The following is a 24,451-nucleotide window of genomic DNA, read 5'->3' on the forward strand; positions in this document are numbered from 1 at the left end:
TGCGCTGATAGATGGGCTCTCTTCAGCTTGTTGGTTGTCAGGGGACCAAGAAGTGTGTGTGAACGTGACTGAGGATCTGAGGAACCTCACGAAACAGGCCGAAGCAACCCATCACTCCTGACCGTCTCCAGACTTTCACCAACGTAGCCTGTTATATGACGGAAATTCAGGGATGGTTCAGGACATCAGTTCAATCATGAGTACAAAAGAAAACTGTGATCTCATGAGTCAAATTTCAGCTCATCAGCTTTCTTGGGCTCATTTGAAGATGATATGAAGGAATTAATATTCATTATAAGCAGTTATAATGAGATCCAACCCTGATCTGAGAAGATGCATTGAAGTGGATGTGAAGTGGGCGCTTTGAAGGGAAGACTTGATGTAAAATGTCACGATGTGAATATAAATTCTGCAATGAAAAGGGCGTCTGATTACCGCAGGATCACGACCTTTTTTTGTTGCACCCAGCCCACTTGACAGACAGGCCAGTTACCTTTCAAACTCAATCCCACACCAATTGACTCCTTCAAATAAGACTCTGACACATCCATTCTTTCTTGTGCTGAACACCTGAGCGAGCAGATCGATAGCTTTTAAATTACTCATTAAGATCCTCCCAGGAAGTTCACTTGGCTCAGCGTTTAAAAAAAAAAAAAAAAAAACGGTAGACAGTTGGTGTTTTCTTTGTCAGTGCTTGAAATAAGGAGTCTGTGGATTTTTTCTTTCCCTTAAGCACTAACATGTGTCTCATCCTGTTGTTCAAGTGCTCTCTCTCTCTCTCTCTCTCTGCCTCTTTCTCTCTGTTTTTCATCCTGCTGACATCATCCTCCAGGTTTTCCATGGCTCTACGCAGCCAGGAGGTGTGTTAGCCGACCTCTGCCGACCCCAGCTCTTTCTGCTGTCTCTCTGGAGAGAGGTGGCAATCTGCAGCTCGAGTGACTCTCACAATGAATTGAGGTCTGCCTATCCTGCCCTTGAGTTAATGTTGGAGTGTCACTCTTCTTGTCAGGAGGGAAGGGGGAGGATGTTTGGGGCTGAGGTTGAAAAGTGCGCTCTGTTGCCGGAGGGACGGAGCAGCAAACTTGAGTCCTTGAGAAAGGGTTGAAAACGAAAGAGGCTAAAGCTCAGTGTAGTTGCTATGCTTCTATTTGAGAAGGGGGAGCTAAATGAAATGGGCATGGGCCACAGGGGAAGGGTGGAGGGGTAGAGTGTGGATTTGCATATCTGCCCTCTCAGCTATCTTTCAGCAGTGCATTCTGGGTAGGGCGGTGCTCGGGCGCAGACGAAGGAGGTGGTTTGGTAGCTGTGGCCTTTTGGGCTCCTGCTGGTGCCAAGTGTTTTGGCTTCATTTTCTTTGACCATGCTGGAGTTTACTCTCCTGCTTATTGCCGCTTCATAAAGCCTGAATAGCGAGTGCACAGCGCCGGGCCGGAGAAGGGTCAAGGTTGAACTTGAACCTCAGCTGCAGGAGCCTTGCTGAGAGCCTTGAGGCATTTCTTAGGAACAGGCTGTCCAACTCAAACCAAAACAGAGGATGATATTATGATTAATTTCCTATAACAACATGTTCTGGAGTGTTTTATTCCTCTTATACCACATCAATTCACAATTACATTTTTTAAATAACTTATCAAAGAAGGACACATCGTACATTTGATCCATTTATGTATATAAATATGTTTAATTGTGGAACGTCCACAAAACAGCTTAGTTCCTGTTATCACGTGTGATATAGCAGCTATAAACAGTCATTCTTGCACTAGCCTCTCTTTTTTCATTCTCTTGAAGTTAGACAAAAATGTCATGCACAAAACCTACTGAGTGTTACAAACTACTGACACTGGTGACTCATTCCATAAACGTTCTAATAATAAATTAACATCTCCTGACAGAAAACTTGTGAAAACACCATAATTAAATGTGTATATGTTTTTATTTTAACGTATTACAATGGCTTGTTCTCCATACACATTACTGTGAATTAGCTGGATAGATAGGTAGATAGACAGTTAATATATAAATGATAGCATTAATATAAAATCAAGAAACTTTTGAATTACAGCTGGCACGCTTGTCAGTGCTGCTATTAAAGAAAATTGATCAACACATTCTGACATGGAGACTTTAATAGAGCTGCGATATAAAGTGAGTTGTTGTTCTGTGTAGCGCAAGTTAGCTCTTTGTTCGTGTCTGGAGCCTTGAGTGTTACTAAAATTGGACAATCCAGATTTACAGGATGCCTTTTTGGTCAGGACGTAACATGCTTGTGGTTTATTCATGTCAGTGTCGCTCATGTCTTGTATGTTCCTTTCATGCCATTTGTAGTTCTGACTTCAGTAAGACAAAGTTATATTTCATTAACAATGTCTAAATGATTCACAAAACCCTTAAATCTCAGTTACTGCTAGTCAAACCCAGGAACTCAACCCTGGTCAGTCTTAATATTTTATAGAGGTGAAGCATTGCTCCTATAAAAATGGGATGACCCCGGTCGTTAAACCCGATATGCTCTCATAAACTGGTAAAAGTGGTGCTTGTAAAACCCTGTAAAAATGGCTGACCTCTGCTTCCTGCTGCTGTGTGTCTGTTAGGAGCTGGAAGAAGCGCTGCTGAAACAGGACGGAGACTTCCTCTCCGAGCTCCTCTGCTGTCTCCTGCAGGGATGTTACCAGCGAAACGACATTACGTAAGTTTTTATTCTTTCAGTCCCAGCAACTCCATATCTAGTGGATCAGGGGCTTAACATCAATTTCACAACCTTCACCAGCACTCTTGAAGAATGTGTCATAGCTTGTGCAGCAGGTTGGGCTGACCCAACACATCGTCATGACACGCTCGAACCGTTCTGGTGGTTAGCTCGAGGCAGCTGTAGCCCTGTTTCCCGAAATGGGTGTTTGCGTTAGTGGTTGAGTCAGCGCTCTGATAAATGGCTTGATCCCTGAGGGACACAGATATCTCATCAGGTAGAGTAGCAGCTGTAGCTACGTACCACAGGTAAAAATGACCCTGCTGGCACATGTGGTTAACAGAACGACAGGATTTATTGGACTGGACAGCTGCTGGGCCCTGGCCTTTTCATGCACACACACTTGCTGAGCGTCGCGGAGGAGGGGGAAAAAAGACAGAGGGAGTGATAGGATAGTGGGGGGCCTGCAGCTGTGTGTGAGTGCATTCTGCTTTCTCCAGATAAGCCCATTCTTTCCCTCCGTTCTGCTCTCTTTCTTGTCTGCGTTGTGGCAGGGTTCACCCCCGGCCTGGCCTCTTGTTTCTGTGCATCCTAGCAGGAACTCGAGCTCTCCTTGCTTTTGGATGAAGCCAAACAATGTGACCCAGAACTAATGCTTGTTTGCCCAGTCAAAACCAACCTGATAATAGAGCCAAATAAACAGCCGTTGTAGCTTCTCTGGACTTTCAACCCTTTCAACCATATGCATACATTGCTGTTCATTTGGTCAGAAATGAAACGATTCCTTTAGAATAAATTGAGGTAGAGGTGTCTAATTTTCAGTCCAGTAACTGCATCATTGTATACACGTGCAAAAGTTTCCTAACCCCGTGGTTTCTGGGTGGAAAGGGAGAGCGTACCTCTACTGTAGTATTCATCAACAAAAAATAGATCTCCAGACTTTGACCGAAGAAAGCAGAGTTACAATGAATATAGCGGGAATAATTTAGCAGGTTGAAGGTATTATAAAGCCAAAGGGTGTACATACTAGTTCTGACAGAAAACCCAGACAGGAAGATGTAAACTCACTTTGGAACTGGTACATTTTTGTTTTTTTCCCCCCACTATTTTCTTTACCCCATTTTCTCACAGTTTGGTCATTGGCCAATACCCACTAGCCAGCTCTCCTCTATTACGGGTGAAGGCTAACATGCTTCTGTCGAGATAGCGTGAAGTCTTTTTGAACTGCTGCACATGATACAATAACATACTCTGAGGAAAGCGCTCACGGACTCGCTGGATTGGTTAGTGCTGCTTTGATTGACCCAGAGAGCATGGCCAGTTACGCTCTGTTGGACTCCCAGTCACGGATGGGTGTGACATCCTTGGGATTCAATCGCACAATCTTCAGATGATCAGGCAAATGCTTTTCCATTGCGTCACTATTTAACCAGTTTGGTTACTTCTGATCTTGAACATCTGTGAAACCTAAATAATGACATTCAAAACCCTTGCACTCAGCTGTAAGTGCAGTTTGAATGAAATTGATGAAAATGGGATTGATGTGTCATTTGTACAGAACAAAGGATTTGTACTCTGTATAACTGCTGTCATTACTGTGGAGTTTCACATGTTCTCCTCGTGTCCATGTGGGTTTCCTGCAAGTTCTCTGATTTCCTCCCACCTCCCAAATGCATGCTGGTGGGTTGATTACTGTGAATTGCCTCCAGGTGTGAATGAATGTGTGAATGTGTGTGTGTTTGTGGCGTCCTGCATCAAACTTGCGTCCCATCCTCTGTGTATTCCCACCTCGTGCCCTGTGTTCCCGGGATGGGCTCTGGAGGATGAATGAAGGAATAAATAACTGTATAAATAGCAATAAATTGAAGTTCAGCCATAAACTAATCTCACCTTTTTTTTTTTTTTTTTTTTTTTTTTAAATATGATTTTTTTAATGATTTTAATGCAGAAAAATAGGGGAAAAAAAACCCAGCAAGCTTAAAAGTATCTAAATACTGCACATCTTATTTCTCCTATCAGGCCTCAGGCTTTCCGCAGCTACCTGGAGGACATCATCAACTACCGCTGGGAGCTGGAGGAAGGTAAACCAAACCCTCTGAAGGAGAGCTCTTTTGAGGAGCTCACAGTCCGCACACAGGTGGAGATCCTGCACAGGCTGTGTGACTACCGCTTAGACGCTGCCGACGTCTTCGACCTGCTTAAGGTAAGATTCACTCTGCACAAAAAAACTGGTGCTGAGCATTTTTAATTGGCCACTGCTTTTGGTTCTTGCTCAAGAGTGGTACTAACAGCTCATGATACTTGGGGGCTGTTTGTTTATTTATTTATTTATTTTCCACCTGATGCGTCACATAGAATGAATTAACAATCAGAAATAAACACTGAGTAAACAAGGCTACCATACTTTTTTTGTGTTATTTTTTTTTTATTTTGCTAGATTTTGAAGAATCATTTTGTCCAAATCGCTGACCAAAAATTTAAGTCTTTCATTGATCAGCCCTTTTAAAAATAATTTTATCGCTGCCTGGACAACCTAAGTTTGTTAACCAAAAAGATTGACAATGTTTATCCATAGACTTGGTACAACGTGATGGCTTCACTGTAATAGCCCCAATTGCTTTTACTGTCATCACTTTGATTGCTTCATTTATCCTCCAGAATCCAAGATTTGCAGATTAAAAAATTGAAAAATTACCTTTTAATCATGTTTCTTTCCGGTGTCTAGGGGTTTTGGTTTTCCACAATGAATTTTCATTTCAGTCCATCACTAAATTTAGCTTAAATTAAATTTACTGAACATGCACTATTTTTAACAGCCATATCATCCATTATATGTCATCCATTAAATCAGTAACCTACCTGCTATAAGTGAAACTCAGAATAATACGTTCCTAATACGCAACATTCTCACTTTGGGTATTTCTACTCTTTTAACTGTCTTTTTGACTGAAGTGTCATTTCTTGTTCCTGACCTTTTCTCTCAGGGGCTGGAGGCAGACAGCTTGCGTGTCGAGCCTCTGGGTCAGGATGGACACGGTGCCCTTTACTGGTACTTCTACGGCACTCGCCTGTATAAAGAGGAGCCTGTCAGGAAGAAGTCTCCTGAGCTCGGGTATGCTTAAGGGGGGCACGAGACTTTAAAAGGAAGGTTTAATGCAATGTTCATGTGAACAGTTTAGTTACGCTCTAGTAGTGCAGAGTGAAACATACTGTCTTCTTCTCATGATTCGTGTCACAGTGAAATCCCTGAAGTACGAGTACCTGAGAAAAAAAGGAGGGGAAGACCACCGAAAAAGAAGTATGGAGATTCGTCACCAGTGTAAGGTTTTTTTTTTTGTTTGTTTGTTTTTTAAGTAGCTGAGTATTGTGTTAAGTTTTCTATCTCAAGTCTTGCACGAGATAAAAGTGAAGCTAGGCTGCTTTCACACTAGGCATTTTCCCTCAACTGTCAGTGCAATCCTATGCAAAGCAGCGGCTAGGCTGATAAAATGGGGCTGGTTTTAAAAAGCTCTTCATTCTTATAGTCACCATGGAGTGCTTCTAAAGTTGAAAAAGTTCTTTCCAGAACCATTGCGATAAATGACATCATGCACTTTTCATTTCCTGACCAGTGAGATTGCAGCTTGGCCGGGAAACAATAAAAATGAACACAGAGTGGCTACATGTTGGTGAATGAGTGATGTGCTTAACTTGTGCATTGTAACTAGAGATTAAAAAAAAATGCAATTTTGTGATGATTATTGGTATCCACTGTCCCAAACCAGGTACTCTTGATCATCTGTATACATGATTTGTATACATGATTTATCGAGATTGATACAAACAGATTTATTCATAAATCATTCGTACGAGTATTTACACAAGAAATTTGATATTCACGAAAGTCCAGTTAATTCCGAAAAAACATTCATACCTTACTCGTACTCCTGAGTGTGTATAAAAATACACATACAAGAAGACTATCTAAAGTAAACCTCGACTTGATCAAATCATATAATTTGCTTGAATTATAGTTTCCACTCCTGCCTTTTAGCATTTACAGCGATCGTTCATGTCATGCTCCCAGCTGTCTGTACGTGCATATGCATATGTCGGGAATGCGCTCTGCACTTTTTCCAGGTGATCAGCATACGTACGTGAGTACAAAGAAAAGCTGCGTTTCCGAAACGTTTGTAAATCTGGCAGATAATTTTAGTTCGGTTTGGCTTACACAAACATTTACACACAACAAAAGATTGATAAATGAAGCCCAACCTGCCTCAATGCTGTCTCGTCACACAGAGCACTGCAAAGCCAAAAGCTCAGGCAAGCTGCCTTCTTTCTGCAGTAGTGGACTAAATGTTGAAACATAAATCTAATCTCTATGACAGGGCTTCTCAAACTTTTTTTCTCAAACTGTAGAATAAATTCTATGGATTGCCTTAGCACATATTTATTATGCAAACAGTATCTACCTATTCAAATTAGAAATTCAGCTCATTATTTAAATGTGTATGGAAAGCTGACATTATTTATAGGCCTACTTGTTTGAAGTATTGAGCTTTGAGTAAATGCATTAAATGCAAGTACCCCATCGAATATGATCAATAACTATAGGCACTACAAGAACTAGTGTATAGCTTGAGGAACTTATTGTAAACATTATCAGGTTCATAATAGTGCTTTGTGATTTCCACTGCTGTAACAAAATAAACAAAAATTACGAAACCCTTAGCTACGCTTCACGGACCGTGATTTCTGGACTATGTGATAGTGTTGTTATAGTGTGTGTTTGTGTCACATGAGTTGCTTATTTCACATCAGCACAGAGATAGTGGTTTTCCTGTGGAGCAATCTGCCTTGTGTGAAAGCAGCTTAATTTGATAACGTCTGGTCCTTTGTGTATTTCAGTGAGATTGAATTTATAAAGGATGAAGAGAACGGAGAAGAAGAGACACAACTGAGTAAAGGTGAGTTACTCGACTAATGAACGACTAACCATGAACATAAGTGCTTTTTAAAAGGACTCGTTAATCTTAACAGATGCTTAGCAATCAGTGATTGCCGTTTATTACACTCGTTTGTGATCTGAATTCTGAATTCATAATGTTGTGAGCTCTGTGTGAACTTGTGTGTGTGTGTGTGTGTGTTGTGACAGAGCGTGAGCGTGGAAGCTGGTCTCTTGTGTGTGAAAATGAGGAGCAGTGGACCAGGTTGGCTGAGAGCATTAAGGACAAAACCTCTCCTCAGGACCGGCACCTGTTTCGCATCATTACCCAGAACTTCCTGCCTGAGATCAGCAGCATGATTGAGCACAAGGTCAGACTTGATTCTTTTACACTTTCATTCAGGGGTTTTAAAACAGTCAGCACACACACACACACACACACACACACACACACACACACACACACACACAGAATGGAACCTGATATTGATAACTTTGCTATTCAGCCTACAATAAAGCTTTAGTTTCATTTATTTAAAATCATACCAGTGTTTTTACAGCATGAAATGTTTTTGATTACATGGGGTGGATTTAGGGACATTTTTAGTGCATTGATTTAATTTAAGTGCCACATGTTGGCCAGAGCCTGTGGAGTCTCATTTTATCATATTTCTTTCACTAATTCATTTTTAATTTCTTCAGATTTTTTTCGTCTTGTTTTCAGCATCACTGGCAACATTTAAAAAGCCCATTTTCAAAAAAAAACCAAAATATTAATACCAATTGAGAAAAAGCTCACATGAGCACACCAGCCCAGCAGAAGTACATCATAAACTGTTTAGTCAAAGCCTCAAGAATAGCATTTGAGCGTATTAATTGATTGAAAAAGTTACACAAGGGTGTAATAATGAACCAAACTGAAATTAAATTGCACACAGGCTATCAAATAAGAAATGAGAGACCACAAACTGACAACCTGGTCAGAAAAAATGATAAACACACTCCTAGCACAATCGTAACACACACAAATTTGGAATAGGTATATGTGCAGGTTGATGCTTGATGAGAGTTCAGTGTTTTCAAAACCATTCATTTTTCATTCACACAGAAACAGTGAGAAATGAGTTTTAAATTTTTTCCACTTTGGAGGGAGTTTTCAGTGTTTACAGAAGGCCAGAACTCGCACTAAAAACTCTTTTTGTTTGCTTGTGTTTAATTACACTTCTCCCACATCATTTTCCTACTCTGTGCTAAACATCTCCATCATCTGCCTCTCTGTATTTTCCTTTACCTGTCAGTGTGAGTCATGCACAGAGAGCTAAATGCACATTGACCTCAGATGGAACAAAGAGTGGGGCATCTTTCATAAATCTGACACACAACACAAAGAACCCTGTCAGAGTTTATCTTATGTAGGCTCTGACAGGAGGCAGGCTCTCACCTTCAGCCGGCCAGAGCCTGGTGACTGACGGCCTGCAGCGTGGCCGGGTGGGTGACCTCTTAAGTGGCTCCACTTGAAGCAGTTCATCTTGCTCTGCCAAATTTAAGTGCAGTGTAATAATACACTCAGCACTCAGAGATATTTATGGTGCTGTGGTGCGCTTACGATCATAAACCCTCTTTTCCATAGTCACCACTGTGACTTCATCATATCTTAAGTTTTCTTACACTAATATACATGTCCCAGGTTATCCTAAGTCATTGTTAACTGCTTTCATATTGCAAATTGAGTTGTTTACATTAACTGATGTCGAGGTGAAGCAAAGGGTAAGTCCGACAGAGCACGACTTGATCCCAGTGACCTCCTCTGACGCCCCTACACTTTTAAAAATGCTCCCTAGAGAATGTGTCTGATTGAGAGAGGAAGAGAGATGGAACAACTCCCCGACATTAATTTTTTTTCTTCTCAGGAGAAAGAGCAGCTGCAGAAACTGTTGAATCCTCCTGTACGAAACTCTGTGCGGCTTTCCGACAAGCATGTCGTAAATAAAGAGGAGGTATGTGTCCCTTAAATTCTGCTTTTAAATCGTTTGCTTTTAGTGTCTTTAGAATTACTTGAAATATTGCGTGATGTAAATCTGCTCGTCTGTTTACTTCCGTAAGGATTTCCTGGTAACGTTTATGTACTTGTACCTCAGTGCACTTGAATTCTCGATACTGACTGATCAAAAGGTGTAGATAAATTTTTTTTAAATTCATGTTCTCTGTGTAAATTTTGTTGTGTAAACAGTCACTTTTCTTGTTTAGGCTGTCTCTGAGGTGGATCTGAAACAGAGAGAAGAGGACTTGGAAAGGCAGGCTCTACTCGCAGAGCAGCGGCGAGAAGAGGAACGACTCCTCCAAGAGGAGCGAGAGAGAGAGGAGCTGGAGCGGGCCAAAGCAGCTGAAGGTACGCACAAACTCGACTTTTTTTCCACCTCCGCAGGCAGCCCATGGGCATGAACGCTTTCAGAAGCCAGATCAAATGCACACGCGCACTCTTGTGTCTACATGCTTTTATCCCCAGCCTGCTTCAACTGCACAAAGAAGCGAGTTAAGGAGGAAACTCCCAAACCTCGTTTATCACCCCAAACTCCCTCCGGTTCACTCTTGATATCTGTGTGAGAGTTATTTAACTCCTGATTGTGGCACTGGGCTGCTGTGTTGTTAATATATAATGGATGTAGATGGTAGCCTGAGGAGCTCTCCAGTGGCTCCTTTCCCAAACCTCTTTATTCCTCTCAGCAGGGTGCGCCTGACACAGCCTTTCATATCAGCACAGAAACCAGCTCGGTTCTTTATCTCACACAAGCCTTTTGATCTGGTTTGCCTTCTAAAGCTGCTCGCTGAGTCACTCATTTGACTTCTGTCTTGTTCCCTGAAGACTAAGCAGACCTGGTTTGTTTGAGTAACAGGTGCCTTGAGTAAAGAACTATGAATGGTGGAAAAAAAAAAAAGGTTTGAAAGCCTTTGAATGTATGGATGTATGCATGTGCATGTGGACGTGCTCATGATCGTATTTGTGTGCACGTCTGTGTTCAGAGCGATCGCGGAGAAGAAAGCAGCGCGAGGAGAGGGCGTGGCTGCTGTCTCAGGGGAAGGACTTGCCGGCTGAGCTGCTCCACCTGGAGCCCCACTCGCCCGTCCGCCGCACTCGCCGCACCAGTGAGCTGTAAGAGTTTATTTTATGACATCACTCATGTACTACAATCCTAGACAGCAGCTTACACTATATAAACCCTACCATTCATATTTCATTTATTTGAAACTATAGATGCTCCCCAGAACTGCCATTTTAAATTACTAAAAGCCTGATAAGATTAATGGTTCTGAAAGGAATTACATTAAAGTAAGGAGTCTCCAGTGTCAGTGATTTGTAACAGAGGTAAAGCTGTAACTTTAAGTTTCCTGACATGGAAAGGTCTTTAGGATGAACTAGCTGCATTTTTTATTTTCAAGTCTTATTAACTTGAAGATGAAGAGAAAAGAGAGGTTGGTGAGGGGAATAACTGTATATAGCTGCTGTACTACTGAAGCGTAACAGGAACTAATTTGTTTCCCAGATGTCCCGCAACATTAAATGTAACCATAAATAGATTTTTAAAAAGTATGTCGTATTTTCAATTAGCAAAAAATTGTTAGGGTTGGAAAATTGCTTCATGTTGAGCTGCATCACATCACTCCGACATTGATTGTTTTCCTATAACAGCATTTTATTCCTTATTTAAAAGATTAGTCACATTTAAAAAAGAATTAGGGCAGAACTAATAACAGTACAGATAAAATCCCGAGTAATAAAACATCACAGGTTCCAAGTGTTGGTTTTGTGTGTTGGTGAGTGATGAGAAATCCTAACTTTCCCTGCAATTAATTGAATCTGTTATTGTTTAGATGTTGTCCATTAGATTATTCCTTTTTGTTCATAACTATTGGGCTGGATGACTGAAAAGAACATCATGATCAAGGACCAGAAGTCAGTTTATGATATGTATACATGTGGAATTTTACCAGTAAAATTCTTTCACACAATTCTTGCCATTATGGCTGGTGTTGTTTTTTTTCCCCCCCTCTACATGGTTATGTTCCCCATCGCTAACTTCCAGTTCTCTTTTTCTCTTTCAGCTACGATATCGATGACGACTATGCTGCTCTCTACAAAGGTGGGTAGCGGTAGAAAGGACGTTGCCAGCAGCAGAGCCTAACCCATGTTTCCTCATTTCTCAGCTTCAGTACTTTCTGTGATTGTTTTTGTTTTTCTCCTCAGTGCTGGAGGCTCTGAAGGCTCACAAAGACGCTTGGCCCTTCATGGAGCCTGTGGATGAATCCTATGCCCCTAACTATCATGAGATTATTCAGGTTAGCTTCCCATATATCTCAGCAGGGAAACTTTTTCACTCTCAGACTTCACAAGTGTTTAAATGAACACCAAGCAGTGAAACTGGCTGTCACTGTGATTGCACTCCTGCTTCAGATGAATCACATTATGGATGTTTGTTTTACTGTTGAAGTAGTTGGGATGTCGTTGGTAGCTTGCTTGGCTAAACTGTAAATGTGGATATTTTTAGACTTGCGAGTATTTTCACGAAAAGCGCTCTCCATGTATATGAGATAAATCTGATTATTTTTTTCTGTCTACTTTTTAAGACTCCAATGGATCTGTCCACCATTGAGAAAAAACTAAATGAAGGAGAGTATGTTGCCAAGGATGAGTTCATAGCCGACGTTAAGCTCATGTTTGAGAACTGCCTGGAGTACAACGGAGAGGAGAGTGGTAAATAGATGCTGTTATTAAATGTCAGCTTAAAAAAAAAAAACAGGCAATTTTAGTGTGATTGCTTGTAGAGTATGTGTACGTGAGTTTGTGTGTATGTGTGTGTGTGTGTGTGTGTGAGAGAGAGAGAGAGAGAGAGAGAGAGCCTCTGACAGTGATTAATGGCGAATGATTGAGCTGTTCTCCAGTGCGCCGAGTCCTGCAGTGCCACACAGACATTCCATCCCTGCGGCCCCTCTCTCTGGAGCCATCCATCTGTCAGAATGCTCTCCCCCCACCGGGAGGGGCTGTAGGGTCAAAGGTCAACTGTGGCTCTGTGACCTGGTCAGTGGACCAGCTCAGAGAAGGAAGCCGAGACCTCTGTGTGTGTGTGTTTGCATGTGTGTGTTGATGGGGCTAAATGGACAAGCTGTGTTTGTGTTTCTCAGAGTACACGATAATGGCCGAGTCCCTGGAGCGGTGCTTCAGCAGAGCCCTTCTAAAACACTTCCCTTCTGAGGACGGGGACACCGACGAGGAGTTCCATTTGAACAAGGAGGACCGCGACCGCGAGCGCAAGGAAAAGAAGAAGAGTAAGAGCAGTCGGCAATCAGGGCCCGAGAGCCTGATCCGGGCCACGGAACAAGTGCAGAAACGCAAAGCATCCAGCGGGGGTAAAGGAGGCATCCAGCCCCAGGAGAACGGCTCCAAATCTGCTCCTGGTCCACCTGGTTTCCAGTTCAGCAACGGGCCCTCACATCCTCACAACATGAACACAGGACAGCCTCGCTCTTTGAATGATCTACCGCATGGCATGTACCATCCTTCACAACAGGCAAGGCTACACTTCCTGTCTGATTTTATGCAGGATCACTATAACAAAAATATATATTTCCAATATGCATAGTTTAGTCCATTGGTCCCTGGTGCAGTTTCTCCCTCTGTGTGGTTGTTTAGGCAGGTTAGAAGACTGGAAACATGCTTGGGTGGAGATTAAGAGAAAGTTATTCAACTCTGAATCGACAGAACTGAAGTGTATTTTGAAGTGAATCAGACATGCCATGTATTTTGGGTTGCAGCAGTTTCTTGTAGATGCTGTAGGCGCCACTTTAAAGAGTACCTTCATTATGTACTTATGTTATGTATCACATGTTTTTGTATACTTGCATAGTATAATGTAAAGTGTTAGTAGCTTACAGCCAGAAGAGGGCAGTAGCGAGGGAAATTGTATTAGGGGCGGCGGTCCAGAAAAAACGGGAAGTATGGGTTGTAGAGCAGAGAGCGACACCTTTTCTGACCGCAGTCACAATCCGTTGCAGTCAGTCTAAGTTTTATTTTAGTATTCTTATTCAAGTTATATTTTTGATACCTTTTGTTGTTATGGAAGAAGCTAAATGGAAATAAAGTAATCATTTTTGTTACTTCAAATGTGGCACGAGTCGGAAAGTATCCAATAAAGAAGAAGAACCCATGCTTACAGATGCGATCTGCTAAACTGAGCCATGAGGCACAAAACGGAACCAAAGCATAGAGCAGTTAGCTCTGCCTGTTCTAGACAGACAATCAAAAAGAGTAAAATAAAAACTGAATGCTATATACAAAATTTTTTTTACTAGTTATTTATATAATTGTGATTTGTCGAGCGCCAGCTCTGTGTTCTCCTGCTCGGTTGATTTTTCTGATTTCTAGCACACTTGGCAAATCCGTTGCCGTATTTTTAATCAACGAATGAAAGAATTTTACAGGTAGTTTCAGCCCTACACACCCCTCAGCTAATGCTTTTTGGTTTATTTAATTATGTGCAGAGTGAAACCAAACCAAAGGAGAAAATGAACCAAACGTATCAGTTTCACTCTATATGGCCAAATCTATGGGGACATCTGATCATCACACCAACATGTGCTTCTTCTCCAAACTGTTGCCACAAAGTTGGAAGCCCACATTTGTCTAGAAAGCCTTTGTATGCTGTAGTGGAAGAACTCGAGTGTCCTGCACAGAGCCCTGACCTCAACCCCACTGAACACCTTTGGGATGAACTGGAGCACAGACCTCCTCACCCAACATCAGCGCCTGACCTCACTAATGCTCTTGTAGCTGAATGAACACAAATCCCCACAGCCATGTATCAAAATCTAGTGAAAAAGCCTTCCCAGAACTGTAGAGGTTATTATAACAGTAAAGGGAGGATTAAATCTGGAATGGGAGGTTCAGAAAGCACCTGTGGGTATGATGGTCAGGTGTCCACACACTTTTGGCCATAGAGTTATAAGTATGAATGTGCCCTTTAAGTAACACCATAAAAGTTAATCAAACCTAGAAGTAAAAGCCCCTAACTAGTACTACAGGAAATACTCAATTTTGTGTGGTACTTTACTTTCATAGCTATAAACTGTTGCACATTTTACACATTCTCAAAAAGGGTACAAACCTCATACAGTGAGCTGTAATATGTTATTTAGTACATCAGAATTTAACAGAAGTGTCTTTTCTCTTAAAATAACAGTTCCAGCGGCACCCAGGTCCCCCGGGACCAGGAATGTATGGCCAAGGTATGATGATGGACCCCCGATATCCATACCCAGGACAGAGACCTTTCATGGGTAGGGGTCCAGGAGAGCATGGCCCCCAGCACATGCCTCATTATCCTATGCAGGTATGACACATTATCCTATTTCAGGTATGAAAGAACACATTTGACATTGTTATGAATGAGCATGTAGGGATTGCAGGGATTATAATAATGTATTCAGTCAATAATCTGTGCAGATTTTAGTATTACTTCTAAGTAATATAGGCAGAGCATGGAGGATTTATTTTTTGCGGTTAATAAATGTAACCTCCAAATGGATGTATTGTTTGTCAGATTATTTTGTATATGATCAAATACATTTAATTAATTCAGTGAGACTTTCAGTTCAGTGCTAAGTGTCAATTAGGTCCTTTATAAGTTTTGAAGGTCTATCAAATTAATACTTAAATTAGCACTTTCACAAAAACAAAACAAAACAAAACAAAAAAAAACAAAACAAAACAAAAAAAAACCCTCCCCAACAGAGTTTTGGACTGATGGTATTCCTAGTTTGTGACCTACCGAGCCAATATCAGAATGTATTTTTGATAGACTTCAAAGCACTACTGTAAGTCGCTCTGGATAAGGACGTCTGCCAAATGCCATAAATGTAAATGTAAATGTAAATATATTACCATTTGCTCATGTGAAACTATAAGGCTTTTTTCATGAACATGTACTGCTTACAATTGTGTATTTGACTCTCACAAATCTTATACCATACAACTGCTTTTGAAATATATGCAGTGACATGAAATATTATAGCTCCTTAACATACAAAAAGGTGCGGCACCTTTTGTATTCATTGTCATTGTTGCTCACATAACTTACTGATGAAGTTAAGGTTAAGGCTTCCGTTATAGAAGTGTTTTGTATGAACATTTTTATTTATTCTACTCTCTCAAATACATGGAAATGTGAGTTTTTATATTTGGCCTATCATGGCTGTGAATTTGGTGTTAACTTACAATAGAAGTGGCTTTAAAAAGTCTTAAAGTAATACAATTAACTTGACAAAACCTGCTGACATACAGAATATGTTTTTGCCTTTGTGTTAATTCTGTGTTTAATACATTTTTCTTCTCCTCAGGGTCCGCCTACCAATGGTCCACACTTTGGTCCAAGATACCCAATGGGGCCTGATTCTCGTCACCTTCAGCCTCAACACCAACAGCATTCCTACATTGGCCCCACTCATGGCCCATCACTGGGCCCAAGACCAGTCGCCCTTCAGTCTGGAGGACTGTGTACCACTCCGTCTGAGGGCGACATGTATAGACCTCACCATCACCCTGACGGGCAACCCATGCACCCCATGGGAAATGGCTACCCTAGACCCCTGCACAACTCCTTCACTCCTTATGGCCCTCCACCCGCTCCTTACGGTTCTTGGCCAGGCTCGAACCAGCAGCAGCCTGGACGACCAATGATGCAGGACCAGCCTATGGGTGTTCAGCACCCATACGGTCATGGAATGATGCGTCCTTCTCACAATGCAGGATATCCCCCTTCTAACGGCCAATACAGGATGTCAGCAGTTAGCTCCCAGGGACCCATGGCCCACAGACCTCCCATGACCTCTCAAGAGCCCAGGCCACATGTGGGATCAATGATGGACAGCCCGGAGATGATTGCCCTGCAGCAGCTGTCGGCATCGTCCTCTTGTCTCAGCGTCGGAGGTTACCAGCCGCCTCCGGCGAGGCATGCTAATACCGCAGCAGCTCCTGAAAGCCAGAACTCAAGGTCTGTGGGAGATAACCAAGGAGCTGACAGAGTCTCCAAAGGTAGGAGTTTTCTTCAATGTCCTGCCTTTGTAATGAACCGTCCCTTCTCAAATGATTACCTTAGCCAACAATGCTAATTTTGCAATATCAGTTTCAGAGAGAGTAGTGTGCCAATGTGGTTAATCATTGTTTTTTGTGATCCCTTTAAAGAAAATGTGTGTGTTCTATTTATTCTTACAGGTTTAGAGGTAGAGCTGGCAAATAAACAACAGAGTGAGGATTCCAACTGCTCATCTCTTCCTGGTCCAACTAAGGTTCCCGAACAGCCCAATGGTACCCAGCAGTGCCCTAGTGCCGCAGTGTGGGGTGGTTCACCACAGAAAACATCAGCAGAGCTTGCACCAACCTTGCTATCCACACCAAAAAAAGACAGACCACAGCTGGAAGGAGAGAGCACTAGAGAAGGCAATCCACCCGTACCCCAAAACAGTCCTGTCTCTCAAAGGGAACCCCAGTCTGAAACCCAGTCACAGAAATGTGAGGATTCCTCTACACATCCTTCTAATGGTCCTGTGAAGATCACTCAGAAAACCTCAGGTCTGTCTGAACAAATGTCTTCCACCATTCCTCCAGAGTTATATTCCCCACAGGATGGTCCCCAACGAATGTTGCAGAGTCCCCATCAGCAGGTTCCTCCAAGTGAATCTCCTCAGTACCCTCATGGTGGGCCACTACACATGGCTTCCAATTCTGCTCATCAGCAGATGCCCCAAAACGGATCTGTCCGCTGTCAACAGCCCGGGCCTGTCCATGGAATGCCACAGTCTGTTCCTCAGGGGTCACAACCTGGTGCTCAACACCCTGCCACTTTAACCTCACTGCCCCCCAGCCACCCTGTTTCCCAACCACTTGCTCAGCCCTGCCCTGCTGAACATGGTGACCAGAGACCCAGTGAGCCTACCCGGGACCCCGAGGGAAGCTCCGGTGTTCCCAATCCCAGTATGAAGAATGCACCTGCCAGTGCTGATGGGCACTGCAAACAGCAGCCTTTTAGCCCAGAGTCACAAACCCAGCTAAACAGGCCGGAACAGGCACCACCGCACAGTCAGACACCATCAAACCACCCTCATGGTCCAGAGAGCAACTCTATGGCTCAGTATGGCATGGCCAATCCACATTATAGCAAATACATGGGCAGAGCAGTGCCCCCATCTGGTCGTCTGCCTTACCCGAGCCAAGCACCACAGACTCAGTCTATGAGCCCTCATCACAATCCTGCCCATTACTCTCCATATCAGCAAGGTGCGGTGTATCAGTACCACATGGGACCACAGCATCCTCAGGCCCATCCCAGCATGCACGCTTCATACCAGCAGCAACAGCAGTACTATCCCCAGCACCAGCAGAACAGCAGGCCTGGTTTCCCAGCAAGAGAATGGCCTAGAACTCAGTACCAGCCTCATCCCCCTATGATGCCCAGCGCTTACCTACCTTCTGCAGATGCTGGCCTGAATGGTCGGCAGAAGGAGAACACCATGTCTCCTCTGGGTTCAGATGGTTCTGGTGGGAATGTTATGTCTCCGAATCTTCTCCCTGATGGATCCCAGGGCAGCTCCACTGAGAATCGGGAGGGCGCCACCCCGGCAAAACAGGCCCGGACTGACGACAGCTCGGATCTGCCTGAAAGCCCGAAAGAGATACTGGATCTAGACAGCCACAATGCTGCAGCTCACTGCCGCACCTCTGCTCAGCCTCAACACAACTACCCCTATGATCCACAGGCCATGCATCCCCGCATGCAGCAGGGTGGAGCTCACCCACCTTACGGTGTGCCAGGTGGACCATACTCCAGGCCTCAACACCCAAGTGGACATTTCGGTCCTCATAATCCTCACCCTCACTTGATGGAGGCGCTGCAGAGGCCCCAGCACCTACCCTACACCCCGGGACAGACTATGTACAGGCACCCACATGCTGCAGGTCACTTTCAAGGCATGATGTTGCCTCAGAGAAGCATGGTACCTGAACACTTATTTCATCCACGGTAAGTTGCTCTTTAACATTTACTGAATAGAATAGAGTAGAATAGTGATCACCAAGAAGAGAGTTTTAAAACGAAGAGCAAGAAAGTGTACGGGTGGGACAAACAATGGTGATTAGTGATTGGTCATTGGGAACAGTAGTGATCAGTGATTGGTTACTGGTAACATCGGCTTACGCAAGCTCAACTCAGACTTGACACACTGGTGGTGAGTTGAGCTAACCTACTCTCTCAACTAGTATAACCTACAGCTGTGATGTGAGTTGGACAGCCATATCGAATGCAGGACAGTCTCTAACGCCTGCTGAAAAGGTCGCTAGATTTGTTGTTAGGCTCTTTTTTTGAAATGAAGATGCTAAAGAGGTCTAAAAAGTCTACTAAAAAATTACTAAACTGGCAACACTGGCCGTAGTTTTGAATCAGTGGGTACTAGAGACTAGCAAGGAAATACAGGTGATTTCTGCAGATTCTTACTCTCACTAGTATGTTCTTCAATTTACTTTATATTTTTTTAACTTTGCATAATGTACTCATTAATATTCAAAGATTTTAAATTTTACCATGACTACATTGTGTCTTGTGTGATAGGCAACACCTGATGAGTGCAGCAGCTCCCAGTGGTCCTAGCAGTAAGCAGGGAGTCTGAAAGGTGGGATTTGGCAACCTTAGAGAAAAACACAGATTTTTTTTTTCTTCTTTTCTAATGGCAGATTATGTTGAGTTTCATTTCTGTTTTTATATGTGAAATTCACTTCCTTTTACTCAAGATGTGCATGAACTTGAAGCAAATCTCTAATCTCTAAAACAGTCATTTTGATGTTTCCCTGGAATGAGAAAAGAACAGGAACCAATTTAATCACAGCTCACGTACAATGGACATCTAAGGGCAGTTGTTGGGTGAAAATGTTTAAAATACATGACTATATAATGTGAATTTAAAATATAACCATGATATATACAAAACCACAGCTCGTCTAATGTCGTTTTGCTCAACTTTTCAACACTAGAGCAATATTGTAAAAAATAATTCCACTTGCTTACAATTTACCTGAAGGTTTTGCGGTATTCCTGTGCGATCGGTTGGAAAATGGGGCGCTGCTGTATTTACATGTTCTCGCCTCTGAAAAAAAGTAGTCCCGTCTCTGAAAGGATGGGCTGTACAAGTTTATTTCACAGCACTACTGAATTCTCAGTTCTGATTGTTCAGAATTTGTTAAATAATTTTCTATAGCAGCAGCTTTGACAGTAGTTCCAGGTGCAAGGTAAATCACAGGTTTATGTTAATGCAATCATTCTACTATATTATCATTTCTAAAGTAACAACTAACACAGTGACTTGTAACACAGATGCTCCACTGAAATGGATTAAAAATCATGTTGATATGGTGATGTTTGTTAGAATTTTTTGGAAGGAGTTGCCAGTGTCAGCACTTCAGGACAGAGAACATTGAACTTTATGATTACTTGGTAAGATGACAAACTGTTGTTTGATTAACTTTGAGAGAGAAAAAAAAAAAAGCTGGTGAGGGAAGACTGTTCATAGCTGCTATGATGTAAGTAATAACAAGAACTAATTTGTTTCCTGGATATTCCACAAGCTTAACAGGAACTATACCTGAATAAAAAGTATGACTTGTCTTACTTGTCTTACTAATAACAAAAAAGTAATTGTTGCCAAATGATGTCTTCTAAGAGGATCTGAGCATTAGGGACCCTGTCATTGATTATTTTGTTATAATCATATGTAATAGGATGCTTCTCATAAGTTTTTATTGGCTGAATTCAAAAACCTTTGACTTCCATTATAAGTGAAGTTTAAAGATTCCATGTCCTTTTTTCATAGAGTAACATGTCAGTTCTTGTCTCTGGTAATTAATTAAACACTACGATGCTAGGTTGAAAAAATGCACACATGTTCAGTTATTTTAAAACATTATAATTAAAGTGCACTATTTCACTCTGTGTATTTACATAGGTGAAGGACAAATCAAATGGAGAAGGCTGAGCAGAGACCTGCGCCATTTCCTCAGCTGAAGAATCAGTTTTCTGATGCTGGCCTACAGACATGTCTGTGAAAAGACGCGTGTTGTTCTTGCCTTGTTTCTCTGGACTGCGTAGACAAGCTCTGTGGGCTTTCCACTCTGTTTAACGCTCATCAGTACTGAAATGTGGTCGGGACTGCAGCTTGCCGTCTCTGTATATACGCTCCCTATGTTTGAGAGCTTCTGCACTTTGGTGGCGAGTACTGACCCTCTGACCTGGTAGGAAGTACAGCTGACAGGATCCTCTGCATGCACAGCTAAAAGGAAAGACATCAGGAGGGTTGTGGATTAACTCGGTGTTCCTTTCCAAAGTTAAACTCAGGTGTTGAAAAGAAGGAACTTGGAGGTATCTCCATTCCTCATGGACACACTGGAAACTGTTGCCTTTTGCATCATCATTGAATGTCATGTATGTATGTATGTATGTATGTATGTATGAATGAACGCTAATATAGATTACAGCATGTTGAGTGGATCAGCTGTCTGTGCTCTCCACCTATAACTCATTCAGACTTTTCACTTAGTCCTGCAATGTTACCTTGCGTTCACACTAGCAAGCGACAAAGAAACAGGCAATCATTCATTCACTTCATTTGTACTTTGGCAGCAAATTGCAGTAGATGGCAGCAAATTTATTGCGAATTTTATTTTTTTCTAATTGTATTCAAATTAGGTGTGACTCATTTAAATCGTAAAGCAACAAATCAAAACGATTCGGCTCAAATGATTTCTAGGACCAGCCGTGCGGTCCGACGTTTCTACAGTTTCTTCTAAACTCACAACTTTAGTTCTTACGCGCAATTTGTTTGACGCACAAAAATGAAAGAAAAACTTCTAACCGTGATTTCATCGTGTCCTGTCATGTATGATGTTTCGTAAATCCGTATAGAGACAATACGAAGAAAAATAACTCTCGGAAGTAGCAGGGATTGTCGGTTCCCTTCGTGAGTATACGTAGCTAGTACAGTTAGCTTGCTTTTCTAATCCGCCAGCGAAGCTTGTGATTGGTTACTGAGCATGTAACATTTAAATCAAACTTTAAATACGTTTTAAACAAAAGTGGTGTGTATAAATAAAAAATGCTGGACAGTGCACGCCCATAAGTGACAACAATAGCCACACCCACAAGAGATAAACTTGAAACGACATGAGCAACTCGCCTGCTAGTGTGAACGTAGGGTTACGCATCCTTCAACACTGCCTTGGCTCGTAGAATGTGTTTGGACCCGGGGCGCTCCGCTGCTCCTCTTTTATGCACTAGAGATAGTCTTTATTACTGGAATTAGTGGCCTTGAACTTAGACGTGTGCTACTGTGTATATAACGCAACTCGATGAGATTTTCCCATGCATGCTAGTTTATATATCAACACGGTGAACACAGAGAGGCATTTAAGCTGTTCAAGGCTCCCACTTCTACTTTCTTCATGTATATATCATTATGATTTGTCGTCTCTCTGATTGTGATTTTTAGCTGCTTGTGTCGGAAAGAGCATCGATCTTTACAACTGTGAAAGTAGCTCACTTTTTTGAGACAATTCTTAGATCATTCGAATCAGAAAAGGTTTTTATACTTTGGTGCTTCCTCTTTCACACTATTTGTCCTCAGGGTGTCGTGCTTTTAATACGGGTATAAGCGAATTAATTTTTCAAAGGGGAAGTGACAAAGTGGGACTGCGACTGGAACTGTGATGATTACTCGACCTCAGCTGATGTGAAGACAGTGATTTTTTTTTTTTTTAACTTGGTTTATATGATCTTGACTTTATTAAATGTCTTTTTTTGAAGCCTTTTGTGTGGGTAAGAAACAAAAAGAACCTGAAAGCTGTGATGAATTTATTTTTTTTTGTGAGATTTTTTTTTTTCAGAGCAGATTGGAAGGATAAGTTGGCATTCTATTTTCATTGATTTTTGCTGGATTTGATGAATGACAATGACCTGTGTGTGTGTGTGTGTGTGTGTGTGTGTATGCGTGTGTTAATTACTCAGTCCCACTTTTTATTAATTTAGCTGTAGCATTTAAAATGGATCTGTACCAGATCTGTGCCAATATCCACACATCTATCTACCTCATGAAGCTGGAGTCTGGCGAGCCACATGCGTGCACACACAATAAACATAAACACACACAATATTTCTCATGATTGCATTGTCAACACACACACACACACACACACACACACATACACACTCACACACACACAGTTTCTCATTCATACACTGAAACATTTCCTCTTTCGACTGCTAAACCTGTGACTAAATCAGCCTTAACCTTTTTAACCAGACAGAATCTGACAGCTTCAGGAGACTGTGCCAAGTTTTAACATTATTTTAACATCATACTTTCTGCAGCAAATCTCAGCACATTTTTATTTAATTTTTTCCCCGGTGTTTGAGTACACAAGTCCTTTCTTGTTGCATACCGATCACTGCAAGAGTTTTGTCATCACAGTTTTGTTTTTTTTTTTAAATAAAAGTATGACCGATTCGAGTCCTACAAAAGGCTTATATTAGCTAAAGCCAGCTGTAATGGCGTTCATGTTCAGCTGCACACTTTAGAGCCCTTTTGGCATGAAGAGCGTCTGCCAGTGATATTTCATTCATAAATATTGTCAGTAGGCACATGTGAATAAAAAATAGGAGCAGAAGAAATCACTAGCTACAGGCTGACATAAAGCCGACCTTGCTTTTTATTAAAAATAGATAGAGAATATTTTAGCAGTAGATGACGTGCTCTTTGACGTCTGCTCTCTGTTCTCTGGTAGTAGGACAAGATCATTTGTATGGACTATGAGGATGTGAATTTTTTTCTCTGTACAGATTTTTTTTAAACTTGTGAGTTAGGGACTGATCCACACCTACTGATTCCTCAGCATCTTTGCTGTCTGTCTTTCTGTCTACACTAGTGAAATGATTAGATTTGGTTGAATATAAATCATATTTATTTGCTCTTTCACATTTTGTACATTGTTTTTGGGCTTGTTTTTATAAATGTCTTCTCTTTTTTCTTTGGCTATCTTATTTTTTAAACAGTTGTCGATACCTCAGTAGCACAGTGGCATCAGAACGACTTTTGTATGTTTTATTTTGATGTGAAGTTTACAGGTTCTTATTTTTGGAAATGGACCGAAGTGTTTTCTATACTCTGTACATTTCTTAGAATTAAAAAAAAAAAAAAAAAAACACTTGTTGCTCTCTTTTTGGATCTCTGAGTCTTGTGATTGTGTGTGTATGCACTCTGCTAAATGTAAGAATACACTGAAATTTGATTTGGTGAATTTTTTTTTTATTAACCTAATACAAACTGCAAGTACAAAAAAATATTTTAAAAAATCAGACATTTATGAGAGGGTAAATACAGTTTAATATTAAAGATTTAAACAAAGCACAAGTCTTAATATTAAGTCTCAAAGTCTTATTGTTTTCTTTTAATGAAGAAAACTTTAATTCATTATTATAAGATTCATCATATATGAATATATCTTTATCTCATTTTTACAAGCTCAAACAATACATGTTTTTTGTAATAACATAAAATGTACAACAGTATTTAGGTGATTTGACAATTGTGGTGCCATTTAGACTTTGTAACTCTTAAAAATTAAATTTTATTATCTATAAAAGCACATTTTGATTATTCAAAAATGTCATAAATATTCTTTTTTTTTAAAAAAAAACAAAAAAACCCAAAGTTTCTTTGCTAAAAACTGCTGCATTAGCATAAAATTAGCAAAA

At 41.4% G+C, this 24,451-nt stretch overlaps 1 protein-coding gene across 1 annotated transcript in view; it reads left to right on the forward strand.

The window, feature by feature from the left end:
- LOC113546518 (chromatin remodeling regulator CECR2) overlaps positions 1-23,890 on the forward strand; it is a 41,708-nt gene extending 17,818 nt beyond the window's left edge. Inside the window, exons 2-19 of the mRNA XM_026946437.3 lie at positions 2,592-2,686; positions 4,706-4,889; positions 5,671-5,798; positions 5,925-6,005; positions 7,577-7,635; positions 7,824-7,984; positions 9,524-9,610; positions 9,861-10,002; positions 10,635-10,764; positions 11,715-11,752; positions 11,857-11,948; positions 12,237-12,363; positions 12,792-13,177; positions 14,846-14,995; positions 16,002-16,695; positions 16,876-18,679; positions 19,265-19,325; positions 20,652-23,890. Of these exons, the coding sequence (XP_026802238.3) occupies positions 2,592-2,686; positions 4,706-4,889; positions 5,671-5,798; positions 5,925-6,005; positions 7,577-7,635; positions 7,824-7,984; positions 9,524-9,610; positions 9,861-10,002; positions 10,635-10,764; positions 11,715-11,752; positions 11,857-11,948; positions 12,237-12,363; positions 12,792-13,177; positions 14,846-14,995; positions 16,002-16,695; positions 16,876-18,679; positions 19,265-19,322 (4,416 nt within the window). The 3' untranslated portion in view covers positions 19,323-19,325; positions 20,652-23,890. The remainder of the gene's footprint in view (positions 1-2,591; positions 2,687-4,705; positions 4,890-5,670; positions 5,799-5,924; positions 6,006-7,576; positions 7,636-7,823; positions 7,985-9,523; positions 9,611-9,860; positions 10,003-10,634; positions 10,765-11,714; positions 11,753-11,856; positions 11,949-12,236; positions 12,364-12,791; positions 13,178-14,845; positions 14,996-16,001; positions 16,696-16,875; positions 18,680-19,264; positions 19,326-20,651) is intronic.
- The last annotated feature ends 561 nt before the right edge of the window (positions 23,891-24,451 follow it).

This window comes from Pangasianodon hypophthalmus, chromosome 7 (assembly GCF_027358585.1).
Source record: "Pangasianodon hypophthalmus isolate fPanHyp1 chromosome 7, fPanHyp1.pri, whole genome shotgun sequence".
Classification (NCBI taxonomy): Eukaryota; Metazoa; Chordata; class Actinopteri; order Siluriformes; family Pangasiidae; genus Pangasianodon; species Pangasianodon hypophthalmus.